At 41.0% G+C, this 23,720-nt stretch overlaps 1 protein-coding gene and 1 pseudogene across 15 annotated transcripts in view; one reads left to right on the forward strand and one right to left on the reverse strand.

Moving 5' to 3' along the window:
- TRIM2 (tripartite motif containing 2) overlaps positions 1-23,720 on the forward strand; it is a 134,917-nt gene that overhangs the window by 86,832 nt on the left and 24,365 nt on the right. For 13 of the 15 annotated variants that reach the window (XR_013417336.1, XR_013417337.1, XR_013417338.1 and 10 more), the window contains 4 exons: positions 2,097-2,248; positions 3,427-3,607; positions 4,439-5,162; positions 23,462-23,565. Coding sequence is in view for 8 of the 15 variants with exons in the window: in XM_015139356.3 (XP_014994842.1) it covers positions 2,097-2,248; positions 3,427-3,607; positions 4,439-5,162; positions 23,462-23,565 (1,161 nt within the window). In the remaining 7 variants the exon portion in view is untranslated. Of the gene's footprint in view, positions 1-2,096; positions 2,249-3,426; positions 3,608-4,438; positions 5,163-23,461; positions 23,566-23,720 lie in introns of those variants that run through there. The other 2 variants (XR_013417341.1, XR_013417342.1) reach the window with 1 other exon arrangement.
- Positions 16,668-17,858, reverse strand: LOC723286 (annexin A2 pseudogene; annotated as a pseudogene).

Consider the following 23,720-nt stretch of genomic DNA (forward strand, 5'->3'; position numbering starts at 1 on the left):
ACCTTGGCCTTCCAAAGTGCTGGGATTACAGGTGTGAGCCACGGCACCCAGCTGAGAAATGCATAAAAGAAACTTTGAGCAGAGAATGCATAAAAGAGACTTCCAACTGATGTTTCAAGCCTATTCCTGAAAGGCCTGCGAGGAGCAAAGTACATGAAATTACATCTTCATGTGACAAAACAAAAGTGTCTTTCTAAACCTCTTACTTACTATGTACCTACTTGAAACTATGATAAATATGAAATTTAAAATTATCTTGGACATGGTTTGAAGGACTTTTATCTGAATTTGGTTCACCAGAAAAGATTTTTTCCAAAACACATGTAGTATGAGCAAGCTGAGTGCTTTATTCCTAGGAGAATCTTCTCCAGAAAGCACTATGGAACATAGTGAGTCTTAATGAGGAAGGAGGTGCCCCTTGGTTGGTCTTACAAATGCCACCCGAATCATGGCTAAGAGCCTCCCCTCATTCACTCATTCAGCAGTGTTATTGAATACCTACTAAATGTATGGTATTATCTAGGCTCTGGGTGGGAGAGTTCCTGGGCTTAGGAATTTAAAATCTTATATTTCATAAATTGGGTATAAATAAAAGGAATTTGGTGACTGCCTTCACTTTGTGAAAATCCATCAAGCTGCATTAAGATTTATGCCCTTTTCTATGTTGTGTTATACGTCAAGAAAAAGTTTCTCCTGAAAGTGCTTTGGGAATTGAAAACTGGAAGACATTATTTCCAGTTGAGAAAACAGGGTAATACCTCTACAAGGAAGCTAACTTTCTGGCTTTATATTATATTGTTACTGACAGTTCATCATTGTCAGGGTAAGATTTTTTTATTTTCAGGTAAGCAGATAATGTCATCATCATCATCATCATCATCCCCACAGGAGCTACAACATATTAAGAACTTATGATGTACCAAAGCCAGGTGCCATCTGAATTCTTCGTGCATACTAACCTACTTCTTCTTCATAGTAGCCCTGTGAAGTAGTTACTATTATTGTCTCCATTTGACAGAGGCAGAAATTGAGACACAGTGAGGTTGAAAATTTGTCCAAGGTCATTCAGCTAAATAAGTGGTGAAGCCAGGAGGCAAACAGATCAAACCTGAATTCTTATTTGGATAAGTCTCTTAGCCAAATAGTAGCAGTTCTCAAAGTGTAGTCCAGGAACCCTTGTGGGTCCCAAGACGTTTTCAAGCAGTCTTCAAGGTCAATACTATATTCATAATCATATGAAGACATGATTTGCTTTTTTCACTCTCATTCTCTCAAGACTGTACAGTGGAATTTTCCACAGGCTATGTGATGTATGCTATCACAACGAACTCAATGTGGAAGCGGATACAAATCTCCAGCTATCTTCTGTTAAGCCAGACGCTGCAGATATTTACAAAAATGGAAAACAATGCCATTCTTCCCACAACATTTTTTTGTTTTTCACAATATATTTATTTTCATAAATTACATTATTCACATTAACATTTAATGGGCTTATTACTGCTTTTAATAAATTAAATACTTCAAAATTTTTATCAGTTCTAATTTTTAAAAATTTGATTAAATACTAATTTTTAAATGTTTTGTAGAGACAGAGTCTCACTATGTTTCCCAGGCTGGTCTCAAACTCCTGGCCTCAAGTAATCCTCCAGCCTTGGCCTCCCAAAGTGCTGGGATTATAGGCATAAGCCACTGCACCCAGCCTAGTTTCAATTTTTAATAAAAGAAATATCTATAAATATAACTCACATACACAAAAGCTCTTTTGGAGTCCTCAATAATTTTTAAAGATTATAATGGGGTCCTGAGATCAAAATGTTTGAGCGCCACAGCCCTGTACTGTTCTGGCTTAGGGGAGTGGATACCCAAAAGCTGGTTTTATGGTTATAGAAGGAGCTTAGAAGTCAGCTCCACTTCTGAGACCTGTCACATAAAAATGTATCCTTCCTTTTCTCGTGTGAAGCTGGACTTAATAATGCTGACATTCTGGGGGTGGCTCTCATTTAATTATGAGAGACTGCAAGGCAAGTGCTTAGTGTAGAGTAAGCCCTCAACCCGTGGCCCAGAACCAGGAACTTTTCTTGTGTCATCCACAGGTGATGGAATTTTACTGCCAGTCCTGTGAGACTGCCATGTGTCGGGAGTGCACGGAGGGGGAGCACGCAGAGCACCCCACAGTTCCGCTCAAGGATGTGGTGGAACAGCACAAGGCCTCGCTCCAGGTCCAGTTGGATGCTGTCAACAAAAGGTGGGGGACCCCTCCCCAAACCCCCAACTGGCTGCCTGTACTTGGGGCCTGGCCTCATGGCCTCTTGTCTAAGTACAGCAGTAGGTTCATATTTCCCTTGAGATATCAGGCTTTGTGGGTAAATAAGTTCTTTTATCATGGATTTGTTGTCATAAACTAATGAGCATGGAAGGTTGTCTTCTGCCTGTTGGTAGAACTCCAACCTCCTTATGTTATGAGTGGCATTTTTGTTTTAGTGCCTAAGTATGATTACATGAATTAAAGTACACTCAAAGAACGTGCTCTCAGGAGAGTTCTGAAATTCATCCCTGAAACCAGGCTCTCTGAGGAGCCTTCCTTATCTGCTGTTCCTATCACACATACAGGCCATTTTGTTGGCTGTGGTTGGCTCCTTTCTATCTGAGCTCTGCAAAATGGTCTTGAGCAATGATTGCTAATTTTCCTTGTTTTCCTGCTTCCAAGTTCCTTCTTTGGCACAGAAATGAAGGAACAGAGTAGCTGAGTGGTGCATGAGAAAGACCAAAGAGAGGAAATGAGAAACCAGCAGAAAAGCAGACAAAAGAAATCTCTCTACTGATAGCTGCAGTGAGAAAAGTGTGGTTGTTCTATAGTAATTCAAAGAATTTGGAAACTTACGAGAAGTTCTCAAGAATCTGAGTATGGATAAGTGTTTTATGTGGCTAGGGGAAAAGATACAACTATCTAGAATGGTGGTTCTCGGCCATTCAGCAATGCCTGGAGAATTTTTCGTGTCACAACTGTGTGTTTTGGCAGGGGGTTGGGGAATGGGAGGCAGGGCAGGGAGAGCTATTGGCATCTGGTAGAGGACAGGATGCTGTTAAACATCCTACAATGCACCAGACGGCCCCTGCAACAAAGAATTAATCTGGCCAGAATGGCTTTTCAGAGAACTTCAAGTCTTTATACCCTTAATTAATTATCAAAATTGGACAATTGATGGTAGATTGAAATTGACAATTTTGATTGTCTCTAAAGAGACAAAGTCTCTTCTCTCTGAGGCAGTAATTATGTCATATCTTATTCTGTTCTCTGGTTATTGTTTTTTAAAGATGATGAAAGGCATAGAAACTTTTTTAAACAAAAATGTAGTGTTTAGATAGATTTTGGACTATTTCTGGGTTGAGGTTAAATAACGACCTTTAACGACTGTCCACCAGGCTCCCAGAAATAGATTCTGCTCTTCAGTTCATCTCGGAAATCATTCATCAGTTAACCAACCAGAAGGCCAGCATTGTGGATGACATTCATTCCACCTTTGATGAGCTCCAGAAGACTTTAAATGTGCGCAAGAGTGTGCTGCTTATGGAACTGGAGGTCAACTATGGCCTCAAACACAAAGTAAGACCAGAATCATTACAGATGTCCTAGAAGAGACATGATATCCAAGGGCACTAGCTTATTGTTTCCTAATAGCAACAAGGGGTCCTTAAGTGTCATCATTGTATAGTAAACTATAGTTTTCACTGAATGTAATATCCAGCTATTTTTTTTCCCTATTTTCAGCAAAATTTGATGACTCTGTGACTTTAAGTACTAGTTTATAATTTGACAAGAGGCACGGTTGACTATAATATAATGCTTTCAGGATTTAGAGTTAAACTGGATTGTTTTCATTCCTCAGTTATAACGTGAAATAGTTTCTTAATTGCTCTCTCACCCACACCAACCTGTTAGTCAGCTTCAAAATGAACCCTGACTGCAGCCTTTGTTTAACTCTGCATATCTGTTCACAAAACAGGGATGAAAAACCTCTGATGTTCCGGTGTGGAGAGTTTTCATTTGTTTCCTTCCTGTTCCTTTAGGTGGTGATGGGGCAGCTTTGGACACTGGGGAAAGATGCCGAATAATGAATATTTCAGATGTCAGGCATAGCAATTAGTTTGCTGTGCTCTTGGTAGTGACCTTTCTGTTTTCCCCTCTCCAAAACACATGAGCCAAGAAATACATGTGTGGAAGAGAGGGCAAGGCGGAAGGGAAACCTCGAGAAGGTACTGGGAATACAATTTAGGACTTTGCATTAGCACTGGGTTCCCTGGGTTGACAAACACCAATTGCTCAGAGCCACCTGCGTGGGCAGGTGTAGAGCCTCCTCCTCGCCGGGGGAGGGCACTGCCCCGGGCTGAGCCCCGCCCTGTGGGACAGCTCACCAGGCCTCTGGTTTTCCCGCAGGTCCTCCAGTCGCAGCTGGATACTCTGCTCCAGGGGCAGGAGAGCATTAAGAGCTGCAGCAACTTCACAGCGCAGGCCCTCAACCATGGCACGGAGACCGAGGTCCTGCTGGTGAAGAAGCAGATGAGCGAGAAGCTGAACGAGCTGGCCGACCAGGACTTCCCCTTGCATCCGCGGGAGAACGACCAGCTGGATTTCATCGTGGAAACCGAGGGGCTGAAGAAATCCATCCACAACCTCGGGACGATCTTAACCACCAACGCCGTCGCCTCAGAGACGGTGGCCACGGGCGAGGGGCTGCGGCAGACCATCATCGGGCAGCCCATGTCCGTCACCATCACCACCAAGGACAAAGACGGTGAGCTGTGCAAAACCGGCAACGCCTACCTCACCGCCGAACTGAGCACCCCGGACGGGAGCGTGGCAGACGGGGAGATCCTGGACAACAAGAACGGCACCTATGAGTTTTTGTACACTGTCCAGAAGGAAGGGGACTTTACCCTGTCTCTGAGACTCTATGACCAGCACATCCGAGGCAGCCCGTTTAAGCTGAAAGTGATCCGATCCGCTGACGTGTCTCCCACCACCGAAGGCGTGAAGAGGCGCGTTAAGTCCCCAGGGAGCGGCCACGTCAAGCAGAAAGCTGTGAAAAGACCCGCAAGCATGTACAGCACTGGAAAACGAAAAGAGAATCCCATCGAAGACGACTTGATCTTTCGAGTGGGTAAGGAGAGGGCTTCTGTGCCTGATGCCTGAGCTGGCACTGGTTAAGGGGTAACTGGGCACGTGTCATTGCAAATAGCAACACTGCAGCCAGGAACTCTACCTGCAGGTGTTGGGAGATGTACTGCTGTAAAATTGCATGTCTTTTGTTAGTCGAGCTTATGCAGTCTCCTCCAGAGATGATATTTCCTTCTCTTCCGCCTCTAGTCTCCTCCCTACTCGCTCCTTTCTGTTCTTCCTCCTCCTGAAAACACAAGTGCTGCATATTCATTGTAGGAAATTACAAGCCGAAAATAAGCAAAAAGAGAAATAGAAAAATCGTAGCACCCGTAATCTGAAAATCTTAAAGGAAAAATTGTCCATCCTCCCCCCACCTCCACCACAATGCCCCTCTTCCCTGGGAGTGTCTTCTTGTGCCAGAGCTGAGGCTGTACGCTGGGCAGAGCATCTGATGCCTCCCTGTCACTGCTTCTGCATTGCAGGAGGGAGGGGATGTGTGCATTGCAAGTTGCAACCACCTCTAGCTGTGTGTAGCTGGAGAGCAGCCCGAAGGAGAGGAGGAGGGGTGGAAACTTGGAGAAAGAATGGGGTTGGGGCGGAGTTGGGGTGGAAGCAAGAAGGTACAGGATGAGCCAAGAGAGTTGGGAATGCAAATAGCCCTTCCCTCCTCTGATTTGTGGTCTCTGTCTTTTTAAACTGTCTGTGTTCTCAGTAGAAAGCAACTAAATGTAAACAACAAAGGGCTTGATAATTCTTAAGGGGAGAAAAGTCTGCGTTTTAGTTAGCTTCAAAAAGTAGCTCCAGCAGACTTCTCTTCCTCCCTCTTTCATCTAATAATGCAGTATCTCTGAAAGGGTGCTGCACTGTATGTTAGCTGGCACACATAGAAAAACAATTCTGTGGTTCAAATAAATTGGGGAAACCTTAGGCTAAATGAAAGAAGTTGACCTTTTTAAATTTCAGAACTTCTTAAAACCTTTAGAATCTGCTGATGTGCATTGTAAGTCTCTTAGGCAGGAGAAGGGTAGATAACAGGCAGCACATCCAAACTTCCAACCATAGAACTTTTTCCGTGGGAAACATCTTGGGAGATGAAGGCTCTGTGGAACATTCTTGGGCAGAGCTGCTCACTGTTAATGCTTCAGGCTGAATCTTGGTAAAGACCATGATATGATATGTAACTTGTCTGTTCAGAGCATGGAAGCCCTCATACATTCACAGCCAGATGTGCAATATGGGTGCAGGGGTTGTTGATTCTCCACCAGAGCAGAGTGGACGAGCTTGGGTGGATGCAGGACTGGGAGGCGCCCAGGTCTGCCACTCCGGTTCCACTGCTTACTTGAGCCTTGGACAAATCTTTCAGCTTCCCTGAACTTCAACTTCTATGTCCATGAAATGAAAATGCAAAAATATTTGCTTATTAGAACTATTCTAAGTTCCAAGCTGAATGCTTGACATGTAGGAGGAGCTAAATGAATGAGAGCTATTGTTTTTGCATGTATAATTGATAAGGCTTTTAGATTATCCCTACTACCTTTTCGTTTCAAAAAACTTGCTGGCTCCCCACTGATCTCTTGCATTACAAAGAAATTCATTTTCTCATATAAACCTCCACCCACCACACCTCCCGCCAAGTGACCCCAGTCTACTCCCCTAGGCCATGTGCAGTGAAAGACTCAGAACTGGAATTGGGCAGATCTGGGTCGGAATCTTGATTCTTCTCACCAGCTGGGCAACTGGCTTACCCTTTTTGAACAGTGTTTTCTCCTCTGTAAAGCAAAGGGAATGAAATATTATATAAATCTTAAGGTTGCTGTTGGGGGTGAAATGAGAGAATTCTTGTAATACGCCTGGCATGTGCCTGTGTAGGGAAAGAGCTCAATTAATGGTAGCTAAGATTTTACTCTTGTTTTTCATCGTCATCATCATCATCATCTCTGATACCCACTTGAGGAAAGAGACATGTCTTTCGGGGGTTTCCTGTGCTCAAACTATATTGGTTTTGAGTCGCCAGCTCCCACCCCAGGGACAAGGGGGTATATCTTCTCCCCTCCTGCCCATTGAGAAATGCAGCCATAGTGATGTATTGGCACTGATGGAAAGGTGTTTAAATGTGTAAACATTCGTAAAGAACTTAGAACAGTGCCTGGCATGCAGCACGATGTCTGACTTTATCAATGAAGTAAAGATGCTGTCTTAGTTTGCTAAAGCTACCATAACAAAATTCCACAGTCTGGGTGGCTTAAATGCCACACATTTATTTTCTCACAGTTCTGAAAAACTGGAACTGTTTTAGAGTTAGAAGTCTAAAATCCCGGTGCTGGGAGAGTGGGTTTCCTCTGAGGCCTCTGGCCTTGCAGATGGCCACCTTCCTGCCTCTTTGTCCTCACATAGTCATCCCTTTGTGGCTCGGCCCCTACTGTCTCTTCCTCTTCCTATAAGAACACCAATCATATTGGATTAGGGCCCCACTTTAACAGCCTCATTTTAATTTAATCACCCCTTCAAAGACCTAATCTCCAAATGTGTATATATTCATGGTGTACAACATGATGTTTTGATATATGTATACCTTATTGAATGGCTAAATCAGGCTAACATATGCATTACCTCACATATTTATCATTTTTTTCTAGAGGGAACACTTACAATCCACTCTTTCAGCAGCTTTCAAGTGTATATAATTTTTTTTTCTTGTTATTGAAACAGGCGTTGCTCTGTTGGCCAGACTGGAGTACAGTAGCATGATCATGGCTCATTGTAGCCTCTACCTTCTGGGCTCAAGTGATCCTCTCACCTCAGCCTCCCAAGTAGCAGGGACCACAGTTGCATGTCACCAAGCCCAGCTAATATTTGTTTTCGTTTTTTTGTAGGGATTGGGTCTCACCATGTTACCCAGGCTGGTCTCAAACTCCTGGGCTCAAACAATCTGCCCATCTCAGCCTCCCAAAGTTCTGGGATTACCGGCGTGAGCCACCATCCTGGCCATAATATATTAACTACGGTCACCATGATTTACAATAGTTCTCTTGAACTTATGCCTCTTTTTAAACTAAATTTTTCTGTCTTTTGATCAACATCTCTCCAGTCCTTTTACCCCCACCCTTCCCAGCCTCTGGTGTCTACCATTTTACTGTCTGTTGCTATGAATTCAACAATTTTAGATTCTTCATATAAGTGAGATCATGTATTATTTGTCTTTCTGTGCCTGGCATAATGTCCTCCAGGTTCACCCATGTTGTCACAAATGACAGGATTTCCTCTTTTTGAAGCTGAATAGTATTCCATTGTATATATATATACCACATTTTCTTTATTCATTTGTTGATGGACACTTAAGTTGATTCCATATCTTGGCTATTGTGAACAGTGCTGCAGTGAAACATGGGGGTGCAGATATCTCTTTGACATCCTGACTTTGTTTTCTTTAGATATTTTAGATACAGTGAGTTCTAGATTTCTCTTTAAAGAATCAGTATGTCAGTATGTTCAGTTCTTTGTCCTCCATTTTAAAGTTAACTTCCTCGTAGTTTCAGAAACAACCTTTTCCATCAGTTTTAATTGGTAGTTCACATCTGTTCCCCTGGTCACCTTCTCCATCCTGACTCATCCTGATCACCTGCTCTGACCTAAGTCACCTTTAGTTACCTGTTCCTAACTGTCCTTCCCACCAAAATACTCACCCCACCACTCTGGCTCATACCCCTACTCTCTTTAAAATAGCCAATCGGAATTAGCTTAGACTGTGTGGTCCAACCCTAGCCAATAGGGGAACGACACAACAGTAGGGGCTACCTGCATCAGGGATAAGAACTCCTTCCCCTCCCTTGTCCAGGTGTGCTCTCGCCATTACTCCATTTGCAAGTCACACCCTTCTATAGAAGTAAAAATTGCCTTGCTGAGAAAATTAAATTTATGTTCGAGTGCTATTTCTTTGAGGCACCAAAAATTTGTTTCTAACAGATATATACCCAGTACTGGGATTGCTGGTTCATATGATAGTTGTATTTTTAATTTTTTTAAGAACTTCCATACTGTTTTCCATAATGGCTGTACTAATTTACATTCCCACCAACCTGTGCCAGGGTCCACTGTCTCCACATCTCTGCCAACACTTGATATCTTTTATCTGTTTTTTGAGACAGAGTCTCGCTCTGTTTCCCCAGACTGGAGTACAATGGTGAGATCATGGCTCACTGCAGCCTCAACCTCCAGATCCTCCCACTAAAGCCCCCCAAGTAGCTGGGACCACAGGCATGTGCCACTATACCTGACTAATTTTTTCTTTTGTATTTTTGGTAATAGCCATTCTAACAGGTATGAGGTATTATCTCATTGTGGTTTTAATTTGCATATTCCTAATGATTAATGATGTTCAACTTTTTTTTTTTTTTTTTTTTTTTTTTTTGAGATGGATTCTCTGTTGCCAGGCTGGAGTGCAGTGGCATGATCTCAGCTCGCTGTAATCGCTGCCTCCCAGGTTCAAGTGATTCTCCTGCCTCAGCTTCCCAAGTAGCTAGGACTACAGGCGTGTACCACCACGCCCAGCTAATTTTTGTAGTTTTAGTAGAGACAGGGTTTCACCATGTTGGCCAGGATGGTCTCGATCTCTTGACCTTGTGATCCACCTACCTTGGCCTCCCAAAGTGCTGAGATTACATTTTTGATATACTGGTTGGCCATTTGTATGTCTTCTTTTGATAAATATCTATTCAGGTTCTTTGCCTGTTTTTTTTTTTTTAATTTTATTTGTATTTTAAAAATAGACATGGAGGCCGGCCTCAGTGGCTGATGCCTGTAATCCCAGCACCTTGGGAGGTCAAGGTGAGTGGATCACCTGAGGGCAGGAGTTCAAGGCCAGCCTAGCCAACATATGAAACCTCATCTCTACTGAAAATACAAAAATTAGCCAGGTGTGGTGGCAAACGCCTGTAGTCCCAGCTACTTGGGAGGCTGAGGCAGGAGAATCACTTGAACCCAGGAGGCAGAGGTTGCAGTTAGCCAAGATCACGCCACTGCATTCCAGCCCAAGTGACAGAGCAAGACTCTGTCTCAAAAAAAAAAAAAAAAAAAAAAAAATAGACATGGGGTCTCACCTTGTTGCCCAGGCTGAATTCAAACTCTGGGCTCAATGGGCTCAAGCGGTTCTCCCATCTCAACCTCTGGAGTAGCTGGAACTATAGGCAGGCACCACCACACCCAGCCAACCTTTGCCTATTTTAAAATCAGGCTATTTTTTTTCTTTCTATTGAGTTGTTTGAATTCCTTGTGTATTTTGGATATTAACCTCTTATCAAGATGTAATATTCTCCCATTCTGTAGGTTGTCTCTTCACTCTGGTGATCCTTTGCTGTACAGCTCTTTAGTTTGATGTAATTCTATGTGTCCATTTTTGCTTTTGTTGCCTGTGCTTTTGCATTCATATTCAAAAAATCATTGCCCAGAACAGTGTCATGGAGTTTTTCCCTATGTTTTCTGCTAGTGGTTTTACAGTTTCAGGTGTTATGTTTAAGTCTCTAATCCAGTTTGAGTTGATTTTTGTATATGGTGTGAGATGAAAGTCTGATTTCATTCTTCTGCATGTAGATATCCAGTTTTCCTAGCACCATTTATTGAAGAGACTGATCTTTCCTCATTGTGTGCTCTTGGCATCTTTGTTGAAAATCAACTGTAAATGTGTGGATTTATTTCTGAGCTGTCTATTCTGTACCAATGGTCTATGTTTTTATGCCAGTACCATGCTGTTTTGATTACTATAGCTTTGAAGTCGATTTTGAAATAAGATGGTATGATGCCTCCAGCTTCATTCTTTTGGCTCAACATTGCTTTGGCTATTTGGGAGTTTTTGTGGTTCCATATGAATTTTAGGATTGCTTTTTCTATTTCTGTGAAAAATGTCATTGATATTTTGATAGCAGTTGCATTTTAGGTCACTTGAGGGTATGGGCATTTTGTTAATATTCTTCCAATCTATGAATATGAGCCATCTTTTTATTTATTTGGGTTGTCTTCAATTTTTTTCATCAATGTCTTATAGTTTTCTGTGTACAGATCCTTTACCTCCTTGGTTAAATTCATTCCTACATTGTTGTTGTCGATTTTTTTTTTTTCTTGCATTCCTCTTTAACTTTACATTCAAATCCAGTATCTAGTCAAAAGACAACACTCACTATGCAATAATATACCTCAAAAAACATTTCTAGGGCACCTAGTGCCTGCCAGGCATTATTCTAGGTGATGGGAATATAGAGATGAAAGAAATGACATTCTCTGTCGCCCTCTTCAGCTAACAGTTTGTGATGATAGATGTATGAGCAACTAACAGCATGAGATAGGTGATGGTAAGCTGTAGAAATGGGAAGGAATTTAAACCGGGCCTTTAATGATGGGTAGGACTTACCCAGGTTGGCAGGCAGAATTGGTGTCCCAGGCAAAGGGACCAGTGTGAAGAGGTACAGAAAGGTGAAGAGGAGAGGACATGATTGTTATTTCGAAGACACATCCCATATCGGGTGAAAAAGTTCAAAGGAATGAAAAGTAATGAGGTTGGACAAATCAATCAGCAGTGCAGGCTGCTTGAACGCCCTCTGTGCTGTCACACACCTTTGTCCATGAATTCTTTTCCCAATTTTATCCTTGCCTCAAAAACCACTTTCTCTTTCAGAATCCACTTTGATTATTATTACTTGTGCCTGGGTCTTATTACCCAAGATGGTAAATTCCTTGAGGTCAAGGATGGTGTCTTTAGTCACATATAATTCCCAAAAAGTACCCAGAAGAATGCTTTGCATAAGTACTTTGCTGATTTGAATAGGATAAGTTGTAAACTACCTTATGATTTAACTTCCCTCTCACCACTGTCAGGCTCTGGTTTGGAGGCCCAGGAACACACAGATCAGGTGACAATGCATTCAGCTGCAGGGGTAATCATTCGTACATATTCACACGCATGGGACTATGCTAGGCAATATCAAACAGCACTGGCCTAAGAACTTGGCTTTTCAACATTCGTACCTTTGACTACAAATCAGTAGAGTTTATGTTATAACTAAAACAGTTCAACTTTTGGCTGGACGTGGTGGCTCATGCCTGTAATCCTAGCACTTTGGGAGGCTGTGGCGGGCAGACCACCTGAGGTCAGCAGTTTGAGACCAGCTTGGCCAACATGGTGAAGCCCCATCTCTAGTAAAAAATATATATATATAAAAATCAGGCAGGCATGGTGGCATGCACCTGTAATCCCAGCTGCCTGGGAGACTGAAGCAGAAGAATTGCTGGAACCCAGGAGGCGGAGATGGCAGTGAGCTGAGATCTTGCCAGTGTACTCCAGCCTGGGTGACAGAGTGAGACTCCGTCTCAAAAAAAAAAAGAGTTCCACTTTGTTCTACAATTGTGCCTTTGTGCTGTTAGGTATGTGATAATAGAACATTTATGAATTGAATAATCATTTTGTGCATGTGTTGAAGCCTGCCACATATAATCCAGAAATCATTCAAAGCTAATCACATACACATGTGAGATGGCAACTGTGATTCTGCTTTTTACCCGGTAATATACATACTAAGCTTTTTGTAGCACTGATTTTATGCTTAAAGATACATTGTTTTCATAAAACATGTATTGGTGTTTATACAACAACCCTAAATACATGTATTAATTTTATAGATTCATGACATTCATCATTTTCTGGGCAATACCTTTATATTTTTTGGGGTAATTTCAACTGAGATTTTCATATTTGCCCATTCATTATCCAGCCCCTTAGTTGGATGTGACTGCTGTCTGAGCACCTTCTATGCTAGGTCATCCTTATAAAAGATGATGAGATGCTTACTCGGATCTAGAGGAGGCCGCAGTTTAGAAGGGGACAGACTTGTAAAAGATGTAGCGACTTCAGTATAAATCAAGGCACAGAAGTCAGGATGGTGGGGGGAGTAGGCTGGCATGTGGAAGGAAGTTAAGGAAGGTTCCTAGAGATAACTTTTTTTTTTTTTCTTTCTTTCTTTCTTTCTTTCTTTTTTTTTTTTTTTTTTTTTTTTTGAGACAGTGTCTTGCTCTGCTGTCTAGGCTGAAGTGCAGTGGCACGATCTCAGCTTGCTGCAATCTCCACCTCCTGGGTTCAAGTAATTCTCCTGCCTCAGCCTCCCAAGTAGCTAGGGCTACAGGCATGTACCACCACACCTGGCTGATTTTTGTATTTTCAGTAGAGATGAGGTTTCACCATGTTGACCAGGCTGGTCTTGAACTCCTGGCCTCAAGTGATCTGCCCTTCTTAGCCTCCTAAAGTGCTGAGATTACAGGCATAAGCCACCATGCCTGGCCCCTTGAGATAACATTTAAATTTAAGCTGGGTTTGAAAGAGAAAGAATTTATCAGATGGAAGGAGGAAAAGAGTGTTTTAGAGGAAGGGAAAGCAGGTACAAAGACATGAAAGTGAGAAACTGAGTAGTTTGAGGAACTGTAAATGATTCCATTATCTTGGAGCATCAAATGAAATGAGATACAAGCAGAGATGAGCTTGTTTCCTTGATAAGGAGCTGGGACTTTGTTCTCTGAACCTGTGTTCCTCAAAGTGTGGCCATAAACCACATGCACAAGAATGCCTTGAGGTGCCTGGTATAATTTAAAATTTCTGAATTCTAAACTGCACTTACAGAATTAGAATCTCATGAGATGGACCAAAGATCTGCATTCTGCAAGCTCCAGTGATACCTATACATGCTAAGGTTTGGAAACCATAGTTATTATATAGGTGGTGAGAAGGCTTTGAATGGTGTAATGTAGTGTAGTGACTTACTAAGATATTTACTTTCCAGAGAACCTGGAGGCATTATAGGAGATCTATTGGAAATGTTTCCCAGGAAGCAGGGAGATGATTAAGAAGCTTTTGCAGTAGTCCACATGAGATATTATAAGTGCCAGAATTAAGAGTGATGTGATGGAGTAGAGAGAAGACAGTATGTTTATAAAATGCTTTGGAAGGAGAGAGAGAAATTTGGTGAACAATTTAAACTCCCAGCTGTTAGACTTGAGTGCTGTAGGGAAGTGATGCAGTAGAGTAGATAGTTAAGGCTGTGAACTTTGAAGCTAGACTGCCCCAACACTGGTACTTTTCCATCTGTGCAATTTTTGATAAGTTGCTTAGCCTCTCAGTGCCTCAGTTTCTTTTATAAAGTTACAAAGTTTCCTTTGTTTTGAGGATTAAATTAATTAACAGCAAAAAAAAGCTTGGAACAATGCCTGGCACTAAATAGTATTTTAGAGAGGCAAAGTAGGTAGTACTAGTTAGCATATTCATAGTTGTAGTCTAGAACTAATAGTTAACATAATTAGTTAGAAACATGGTAGATAAAGAGCTTGTCTCAGTCCATTTTCTGTTGCTGTAACAGAATATCTGAGACTGGTTAATTTATAAAGGAAAGAAGTTTATTTGGCTTGTGGTTCTGGAGGTTGTGAAGTCCAGAGGCGTGGTGACAGCTTCTGGCTGGGGCTTTTGTACTGCATCATAATATGGTGGAAAAACTGAGGGATAAGTGAGCAAATGCAAAAGAGACCACAAGAGCAAGCTTAGCTCCCTTTTAAAACAATTCATTCTTGTGAGAACTCACCCCTCCAAAATGCTATTGATCTATTCATGAGGGCTCTGCCCTCACAACCCAATAACCCCTTAAAAACCTGACCTCCCAACACTACCACATTGGGAATTAAGGTTCTAATAACTGGAACTTTTTTGGGGGGACCCATTCAAACTATAGCAGAGACCAAAAGTTTAATTGCTCATGCCTGTAATCCCAGCACTTTGGGAGGCTGAGGCGGGCGGGTCACGAGGTCAGGAGTTCGAGACCAGCCTGACCAACATGGTGAAACCCTGTCTCTACTAAAAACACAAAAATTAGCCAGGTGTGGTGGTAGGTGCCTGTAATCCCAGCTACTCAGGAGACTGAAGAATCGCTCGAACCCAAGAGGTAGAGGTTGCAGTGAGCCGAGATTATGCCATTGCACTCCAGCCTGGGTGACAGAACAAGACTCCATCTCAAAAAAAAAAAAAAAAAGTTTAATTGCCCAGTTTGAATCCCAGCCTGCTATTAGCCATATGACTTAGGGGAACTCTCTGTGCCTTAGTTTATCTGTAAAATGGGAATGATATTAATGTATACCACATATGGTGAGGATTAAAATAATGCATGTAAAGGCTTAGAACAGTGCAGGCACATGGTAAGGACTCAATAAATATTGACTACTACTGTCATTATCATTATTAACCAAGAAAAGGAAGCTAAGAGGAAGAGCATATATGTTTCAGTTTTGATCTTCCAGGTTAAAGTGTATAGTAGGCAGTTTGCAGTATAGGTTTGGAGCTCAGCAAAGAAGTCAGAGCTAGAGACATCAATTTGGAAGCGAAAAGTATAGAGAAGTTACTTCAAATCATGAGTTTCAGTGAAATGTCAAAGATAAGTGTTGTCATTCAGGAAGGAATAGATGGGGAATGGAAGCAGGAGAAAGGAAGAGGCATTCTCTGAACCAGGCATTGTGCTACTTACAATTCTTAGTAGATACAATATACTTTCCATTCCCAATAACCCTACAGTATCATATTTGTTATGCTGGAGCCAAGTCATACTGGCTTATTCAGTGACTTCATGTTGGTAGCTTGCAATTGGCCTTGATGAAAGCATTTACACTATAGAAATGGGAAATGCTACAAATCAGAGCTCCCCTGTCCTCCAAGGCTCCCAGCCCTTGCCCTGCCAAGAGCCACGTTACTAGGACAACATACAATTATCCTTGCTGTTGAAGAAATGGAAGCTTAGAGAAGTGAAGCCCCTGCCTTTTAAATTGTACAATGATTCCTCTTCATTGAAAATGCCCTTTAACTACTGTGGTTTTCCAAAGTTGAGATATTTGATGCTTCTCATACTTGAAAACTTAATTGTATGCCCACTGTGAGTGAGTTATTACATTACTCTAATACTGTATTAGGAAACAATCCTGAATGAGTTTAGAGAAATAGTTTAGAGCATCTGTTGATGATGATTTAAAACACAGGGATTATATTTCCTTGACTATTAAAGAGTTTGCTGACTAGAAGCCATGAGCTGGTTTTATCAGCTATTATACTAAAAAGAGTCATTGAACAAAGGGGAAGTCAGATGATGTGGGAGGGAGTGAAAGAATTACAGGTAAATAGTCTCAAATTGTTTAATTCATTATATACCATACCTTAATGAGTTGATGAGACACTCACTTTATTTACACTTTACTCTAGAACAGTGTAATTTAAAATGGATGTATAAAATTGCTTAGCATGAATCCAGAGACTTTACAGGAAAATATATATATATATTTTTAACTTGTTTCTAAAGTACAGATTCAGTTTATTAATCTGTTTATGACACAGTACACAGGAAGCAAAGTGTTTCACATCATAGACTTCACTTCCAACTCCTGGGAATGTTCATTTCTTTGGCTTACAGGAGAAACTAGACAGGAAAGCCAGGCACTGCTTAGGCAACTAAAATGAGGTTGGTGGCAATGCTAATATCATCCTCACAGGAACAGCCACAGGGACTGTTAGTCACAAGCTGGTTTTCTGGACCTGTTAGCTGGAAGCATGGGGAGCATCATTTCTGGATGCTCATGCTGTGTTGGGCTTCAGCCATCTCCAAAACACAGGTACAGCACCCTTAGTGTCTTGCTGGATGTAATAGTACAGGGACTTGCTGTACTTTCTCTTGAATTCAGACCTAATTTTCAACATGTCCACTTCATTGTGGGAGACCATGATTCTGATCAGTACCTTTATCTCGAGTCCCCTTGCCCTTCATGGAGTGGTACAGCCAGTCAGCAAAATACAGGGGCTTGTTCTGAATACACTGGACCAGCTTCAGGAAAGCATTTTCTTGGTCTCCATTAACCTCTTTCTTGATGCTCTCCAACATGTCATAAGGGCTGTAGCTCTTGTACCTATCAAATACTTTCTGGAGGTGGGACATGCTCTGCTCGGTCATGATGGTGATCCACTTGGGAACATCAGTTCCTTTCCTCTTCACCCCAGTGTCATAGAGATCCCGGGCATTTTGGTCAATCAGTTCATAATCAATGACAGAGCCATCTTCTGCTCTTCTACCCTTTGCTAGGGCAACGCATCTGGTGACTTGTAGAAGTCACCAGATGTGTCTGAAATAATGTCCTTCTCCAGATCAGTCTTGTACATTTCCTTTAGACTCTGTTAATTTCCTGCAGCTCCTGGTTGGTTTTCGAGCAGATGATCTCAATGAGGGAGTCCTTGTTGGTTCCCAGCCCCTTCATGGAAGCTTTTAGCTCAGAAGCGTCATACTGAGCAGGTGTCTTTAATAGGCCCAAAGCCACTATCTAGGTGGCCAGATAAGGCTGACTTCAGTGCTGATGCAAGTTCCTTTTTGGTCCTTCTCTGGCAGGTGAAGGCAATATCCTGTCTCTCTGCATTGCTGTGGTTAGTCACAATGTTGACAGTGGTGATCTCATCCACGCCTTTGGTCTTGATGGCCATTTCAGTGTTCAAAGTATCCTGTTCAGCATCAAAGTTGGTGTAGGCTTTGACTGACCCATATGCACTTAGGGGTGTAGAGTGTTCACCCTCCAAGCTGAGCTTGCACAGGATTTCATGAACAGTAGACATTTTGAAGGAAGCTGGGCTGAGCACCGAGATCTGAGAGTATCCCCAGATGCTGAGCTGAAAATATATTATTTTATGCCCCTCTCCCCTGCCCCACCTCTGCAAACTACCACCTTTCCTCCCTAAAATATATGAGGAGGGAGGTCATGCAAAGTTGGCATCTTAGGTCATTATAGGACCATCACCCCATCCTTGAGAATCTCATCCTTGGGAACTCTTCTTGCATTTCAAGTGGAAAAAGATGCAACTAATATTGACTAAGTGCTAGGCACTGTGCTGTGTTATAGAATGCGGTGGTGAACAGGACAGATGTTGCTCCTGCCCTCAAGCAGCTTACAGTGTAGTGAATGATACAGACAGTTAAATAAAGTATCATGTGTTAAAGGATGGGGTTTTCTAAAGGATTTTAAAGAGAAAACATGATTCATGTGAGCCCAAAATGTAATTATCTTCACCCCCGAAACCCAGAAGAAGCCATGTGTGTAATGGGGAGAAAAGTGTTATGTGAAGGATCAGAGAAACCAGGTTTTATTCTTCCCCCGTCTCTGACGATCTCTGCAATGTGTCTAGCTTCAACTTTCTCATCTATAAAATGGGGATGATAATGTTTGTCCTGTTATCTCATGGGATGGTATGTGAGAGAATGTATATGAAAGTGCTATAAATATGATTGAACATTTTGTTTTCTAGCAATGTAATGGGGGTTGTAATTTACTCATTCATTAATAACTTCTTCATGCACTTTTTCATCCAGCAAACATTTGTTAAGCATCTACTTGACTGAAGATCCTGTGTTAGATACTACACTTGGCTCAGTTTCATCTTGTTGCATCATTCCATTCAAAACGTCTAGATTTATTTAGCACTAACTTCCTTTATTTATTTATTTATTTATTTATTTATTATTATTTTTTAGATGGAATCTTGCAGGCTGAAGTGCAGTGGCATGATCCCAGCTCACTGCAACCACTGCCTCCTGGGTTCAAACCATTCTCTTGCCTCAGCCTCCTGAGTAACTGGGATTACAGGCATGTGCCACCATGCTCAGCTAATTTTTTGTATTTTTAGTAGAGATGGGGTTTCATTATGTTGGCCAGGCTGGTCTCAAATTCCTGACCTCAAGTGATCCACCCACCTTGGCCTCCCAAAGTGCTGGGATTACAGGTGCGAGCCATTGTGCCCGGCCAGCATTAATTTCACATGAAGTTGGAATGGGTGGTGAGAGGAAATCTGCATTTATTGATCCCCTATTTCAGTCTAAGGGTTCACCTTCTCTAATCTTCCTGGAGGGGTAGGTGGAAGTGACCAGGAAGAATATGGGTGAGAAGCTGTTGAATTAAAAATTCATTTTGTGCTTCATAGGCTAGACTTGTATCTGGAAAAACAAAATGGTTTAATTATGGAATTATAGAATAATTGTCAAATTGATTATAGTTACTTTAAAAATTCTTGTTATTCATTTTACTAGCTAATATGTAACCGTCAAATGAAATCTTTTACATTAAAGTAGATAAAAAAGATTTTATAAGTATTATATGTGTTTTGTGTTATTTATATTTGTTATGAAAGAAATAGTTTTTAAAATATATTTAGAATACTTTAGAGAGAGAGAAGAGACTTTCTACAGATGAAATAGAATTTACTGAAAAGCTTGAAGAGTAAGGCATGATCCCAAATTATTTCTAACTTCTGGAATTGTCTTAAGATACTTTACAAACACTTGAACATTTCAGCATAATGACAATATGCTATAGTTCTGCATCACCATCAAGATATTTCTAGTTTAACTGTTGGTGAAAATGGTCGGCATCAATTGTCCTCCCAAGTATGTGCTAGTGGTGTCCTTTTAATCTTCAGGAGTAATGCACTGATTCTGCTGTGCTTTCAGATAGAGTTTGAAAAATAATAATAATCAATAATCTCCAATACGACAAAAGATGTCCATAAGAATCAGGAGATGTTACCAGGAATGCCAACCAGCCATTCAGAAACTGAGCCATGGAGCTTAAAGAAAAGATTTTTTTAAAACAGTATTACAAAATAAAAATGGTAGTCCCTATTTCATCTAGGTTCTTTCAAAAATATGTAAGCAATGTTAGACAAACAGATGTTCCTGCGACTTTGTGATTTAATTTACATGTGGGCAACAGACTTGAGCGCTCCTTCAGTTCACACCAAGAATAAGAGCTGGGCCAACACATTGCCCTTGAGTTCAGCAGGGGTCATGGAACCTCTTTCCAGCAGTGTGGTCTTTTGCAACACAGTCCATTGCTCTTGTGACCTAGTATTAGCAGGTGTGGAACATCTCACATTCATTTCAAGCTAGGCATAGAGTCTTCCTTCTCCTTGCTCTGAATGGTATATTACTATGGCATCCAACTAAATATCTTTCCAAGTTTTAAAATTATACCCCAAAATACAACTATTGCCCGTTTCTACTCACACTGAAAAAAATGTGTGTTTATTTCTGTAAAGAACAAAAAGTGTTAGTATTTTTTTGCTCATATTTCCCTCCTCCAATATCATGTCCATATTTTCAAAAGGAAAACAGACTCTTTTTGACTAAGACACCTCCTTGACTAGTACTAAAGCACTATTTTCTCTGTTTTTTTCTCTTCCTTTTATCAGCTGCTACTGCCTGCAGGGTCTTCTGAATAGAATAGGCATCCTTCTAGCAGGATAGACAGAAGGTTAGAGGAAGGAGAGCAGCAGGCAGTTTTTGTCCCTACCTGGACCACAAGGACAGTCAATCAGTGTTCATCTACTCTGTTTGGGTGCTTCTTAACCCCTTCTCTCTTTTTTTTCAGTATTTCTTTCCCCCTACCTGTATGCCCTCTAAGCCCTGGGTGCACTTTCAACTTTATATAAGCAAGAATCTAGAACAGTCTGGGTTTTATACAGAATCACTTCTTCTTTGGTTTATGGTCCAGTCTCAGTTAATTGGTCCTCATTTCCTCATATTGTTTAATTCCATGCTTGTGTTTATCAATTTTTTTTTTTTTTGTAGAGACGGGTTCTCACTGTGTTGCCCAGGCTGTCTTGAACTCTCTTGGCCTCAAGCAGTCCTCCTGCCTCAGCCTCCCAAAGTGCTGTGATTACAGGCACGAGCTATGATGCCTGGCCTATAAAATTTTTTTCATAAATGAAGTTTTTATTCTTAAGAGACCCTGGCTTGTCCATACCACCTTTGAAAAATTATTTCTAAGCTGAGCATTTTAGAATTGTTTCTGTTTCTAGCCCATCTGTTTTGCTGTACCTGTTACCTAGCTGTTATTCAGACATGGGGGAAAGACCAAAAATAATACTTGTTTTAAAACAAATATAAAATAAAAATGGCAGTGCCTGTTTCATCTAGCTTCTTTCAAAAACATATAAGCAATGTTAGACAAACAGATGTTCCTCCGACCTTGTGATTTAATTTACATGTGGGCAACAGACTCGAGCTCTCCTTACCTTCAAACCATGTTGGCACATATCCCCTTCGAGGGCCAGCCACTCCTTTCCTGCTCCCCACTACCAGAAACAACTCGCCATTTCAAGAATGTTCATTGATTCCATATTCATGCATGTTATTGAGATTCTATGTGGATCAAGTATCAAAGATCCTTTCTTCTGATACATTTGGATTAAAATATGACAGTATCTGGATCTCAAATTTTTCTTTCACGCTGGTGCTAGTAGATGAGATGCAGAGTTTGTGAGTAGCCATCACCAGTGCATCCTTGTCTACCCTTTCCTAAGGCACTGCATTGATGTCGAAAAACAAAATAGCAAATGACTCTTTTTTTTTTTTTTTTTTGAGACAGAGTCTTGTTCTGTCATCTAGGCTAGAGTGCAGTAGTATAATCTCGGCTCACTGCAACCTCCACCTCCCATGTTTAAGCGATTCTCCTGCCTCAGCCTACCGAGTAGCTAGGATTACAGGCACGTACCACCACGCCCAGTTAATTTTTGTATTTTTAGTAGAGATGGGGTTTCACCATGTTGGGCAGGCTGGTCTCGAACTCCTGACCTCAGGTGATTCATCCACCTCAGCCTCCCAAAGTGCTGGGATTATAGGCATGAGCCACTGCGCCCAGCCCAAATTGCTCTTTTGAATATAAATGAAATTATAAATGTGAAGAATGGTTCTCTCTCTCTAACTAGGAAACATTTAGCTTTCTTCATGGTCATTTTTGAGCAAAATTCATTGTTTCCATTCATTAATATTTATATCATCTTATTGAAATAAATTATAAAAACTTCCTTTGAAACAAAACCAGATGTCTGTTAACCTGTAGATGATTTGCTGTTTTTTTCTCTGCCTCATCTATTCTTTTAAAAGAGGGTCTAGTTTGGCCAGGTGTGGTGGTTATCGTGGTATGTACCTATAGTTCCAACTACTCGAGAGGCTGACACCGGAGAATCACTTAGGCCCAGGAGTTTGAGACCAGCCTGGGCAATATCACAAGACCCTGTCTCAAACAAACAAAACAAAACAAATCAAAAAAAGAATCTAGTATGGGTGGAAATATTTTCTTGGATTAATGAATTTCCTTTTGCCTTTCTTATTTCATCTACAAAGCATCCTGTGAGAATATGTTTTTATAATTTCAGGAAGAATATCCAGCCTGTGATATATTGAATCTTTGAAAATAATCTATAAGTAAATCTGTAATATGAAAATCAGCCTACTATTTTTATAACATCTGTGGCCTTCGGTTTGTTAAATGTACTGAAAGTCAAGTGTCCACGTTTCTTCCAAGAGCTGCTGAGTGAGAGGGTGGAATTTTGGCAAAACTGTAAAATAAGACCCCTCTCCTGTTGCATATCCTTAGGGCAGGGCCCCTTTACCAGGTTCCCTTCTCCCACTAAAACCCAGAATGGCAGGACCCAAACTGAGTCTGAACCATCCTAAATGCCCCCCACACCCCAAATGCAAACCAGGTCCACAAAGATAGAAGACAGGGGCAGAGTGAGCAGGGCTGAGAATGTTCATTCTGAGAATGCCATGCCCAAGGCAGCACAGACCTGGCAGATAGCAGTGGCGTAGGGTAGAGTGGGAAAGCCATGTCAGATAAAGGCAGGCCATATTAGTTTTTATTATGATGTCTTTGTGGGATCTAAGAATATTTTAAACATGTTTATATCCTAAATGTGACTTTGTTTTTTAAAGCAATTAGGTTGCTCAGTCACTTTTTTTTTTAAACCATAGATTTAGAGGGAAACTGGTCCTGTTACCTCAATTCAATGAAAAACAACAAGCTTTTGAAAAGCGTTATTAAGAGGCAGTTTATATTTCTCAAGTTAGTCTACATGTTGTCACTTAGGAAGTACTTTTTACTTTCTCAGGCCTGTAACAGATGATATGGGAGAAACAGAATTATAAAAAATAGTTTCCACCTTTTAAAAATATGCAGCTACAAATTAATAAGAGAAGATTGACATTTGCTTTAAAAAGTGATTTTGCAGAGACTATTGGTCAGGAAGAGAGGTTTAATAGCATATGGATTTGGTCATTGAGCAGGGAGGGTACCCTTTTTTTAAAGTATTTTTAAAAACAATGCATTCTCAGGTACCTATGGAAATCTGAATTATTCTCTTGCTGAAATGCAGAAATCTAACCGTTTAGTGCTTAATTTTTATGGTTTTATCATTTATTTTAGGTACCAAAGGAAGAAATAAAGGAGAGTTTACAAATCTTCAGGGGGTAGCTGCATCTACAAGTGGAAAGATATTAATTGCAGACAGTAACAACCAATGTGTGCAGGTATAGCCCTTAATTATATACCTTTACTTATATTGATAAAAATAGATATAGTTACATATTTTCCTACTTCAGACTTAAGATATATGGTGTAAGGAAAAAAGCTTATGTGCATGTAGACTTTTCTTCAGATAGAGTTTGCATGTTCTGATCTCTGT

This window comes from Macaca mulatta, chromosome 5 (genome assembly GCF_049350105.2).
Source record: "Macaca mulatta isolate MMU2019108-1 chromosome 5, T2T-MMU8v2.0, whole genome shotgun sequence".
Taxonomy (NCBI): domain Eukaryota; kingdom Metazoa; phylum Chordata; class Mammalia; order Primates; family Cercopithecidae; genus Macaca; species Macaca mulatta.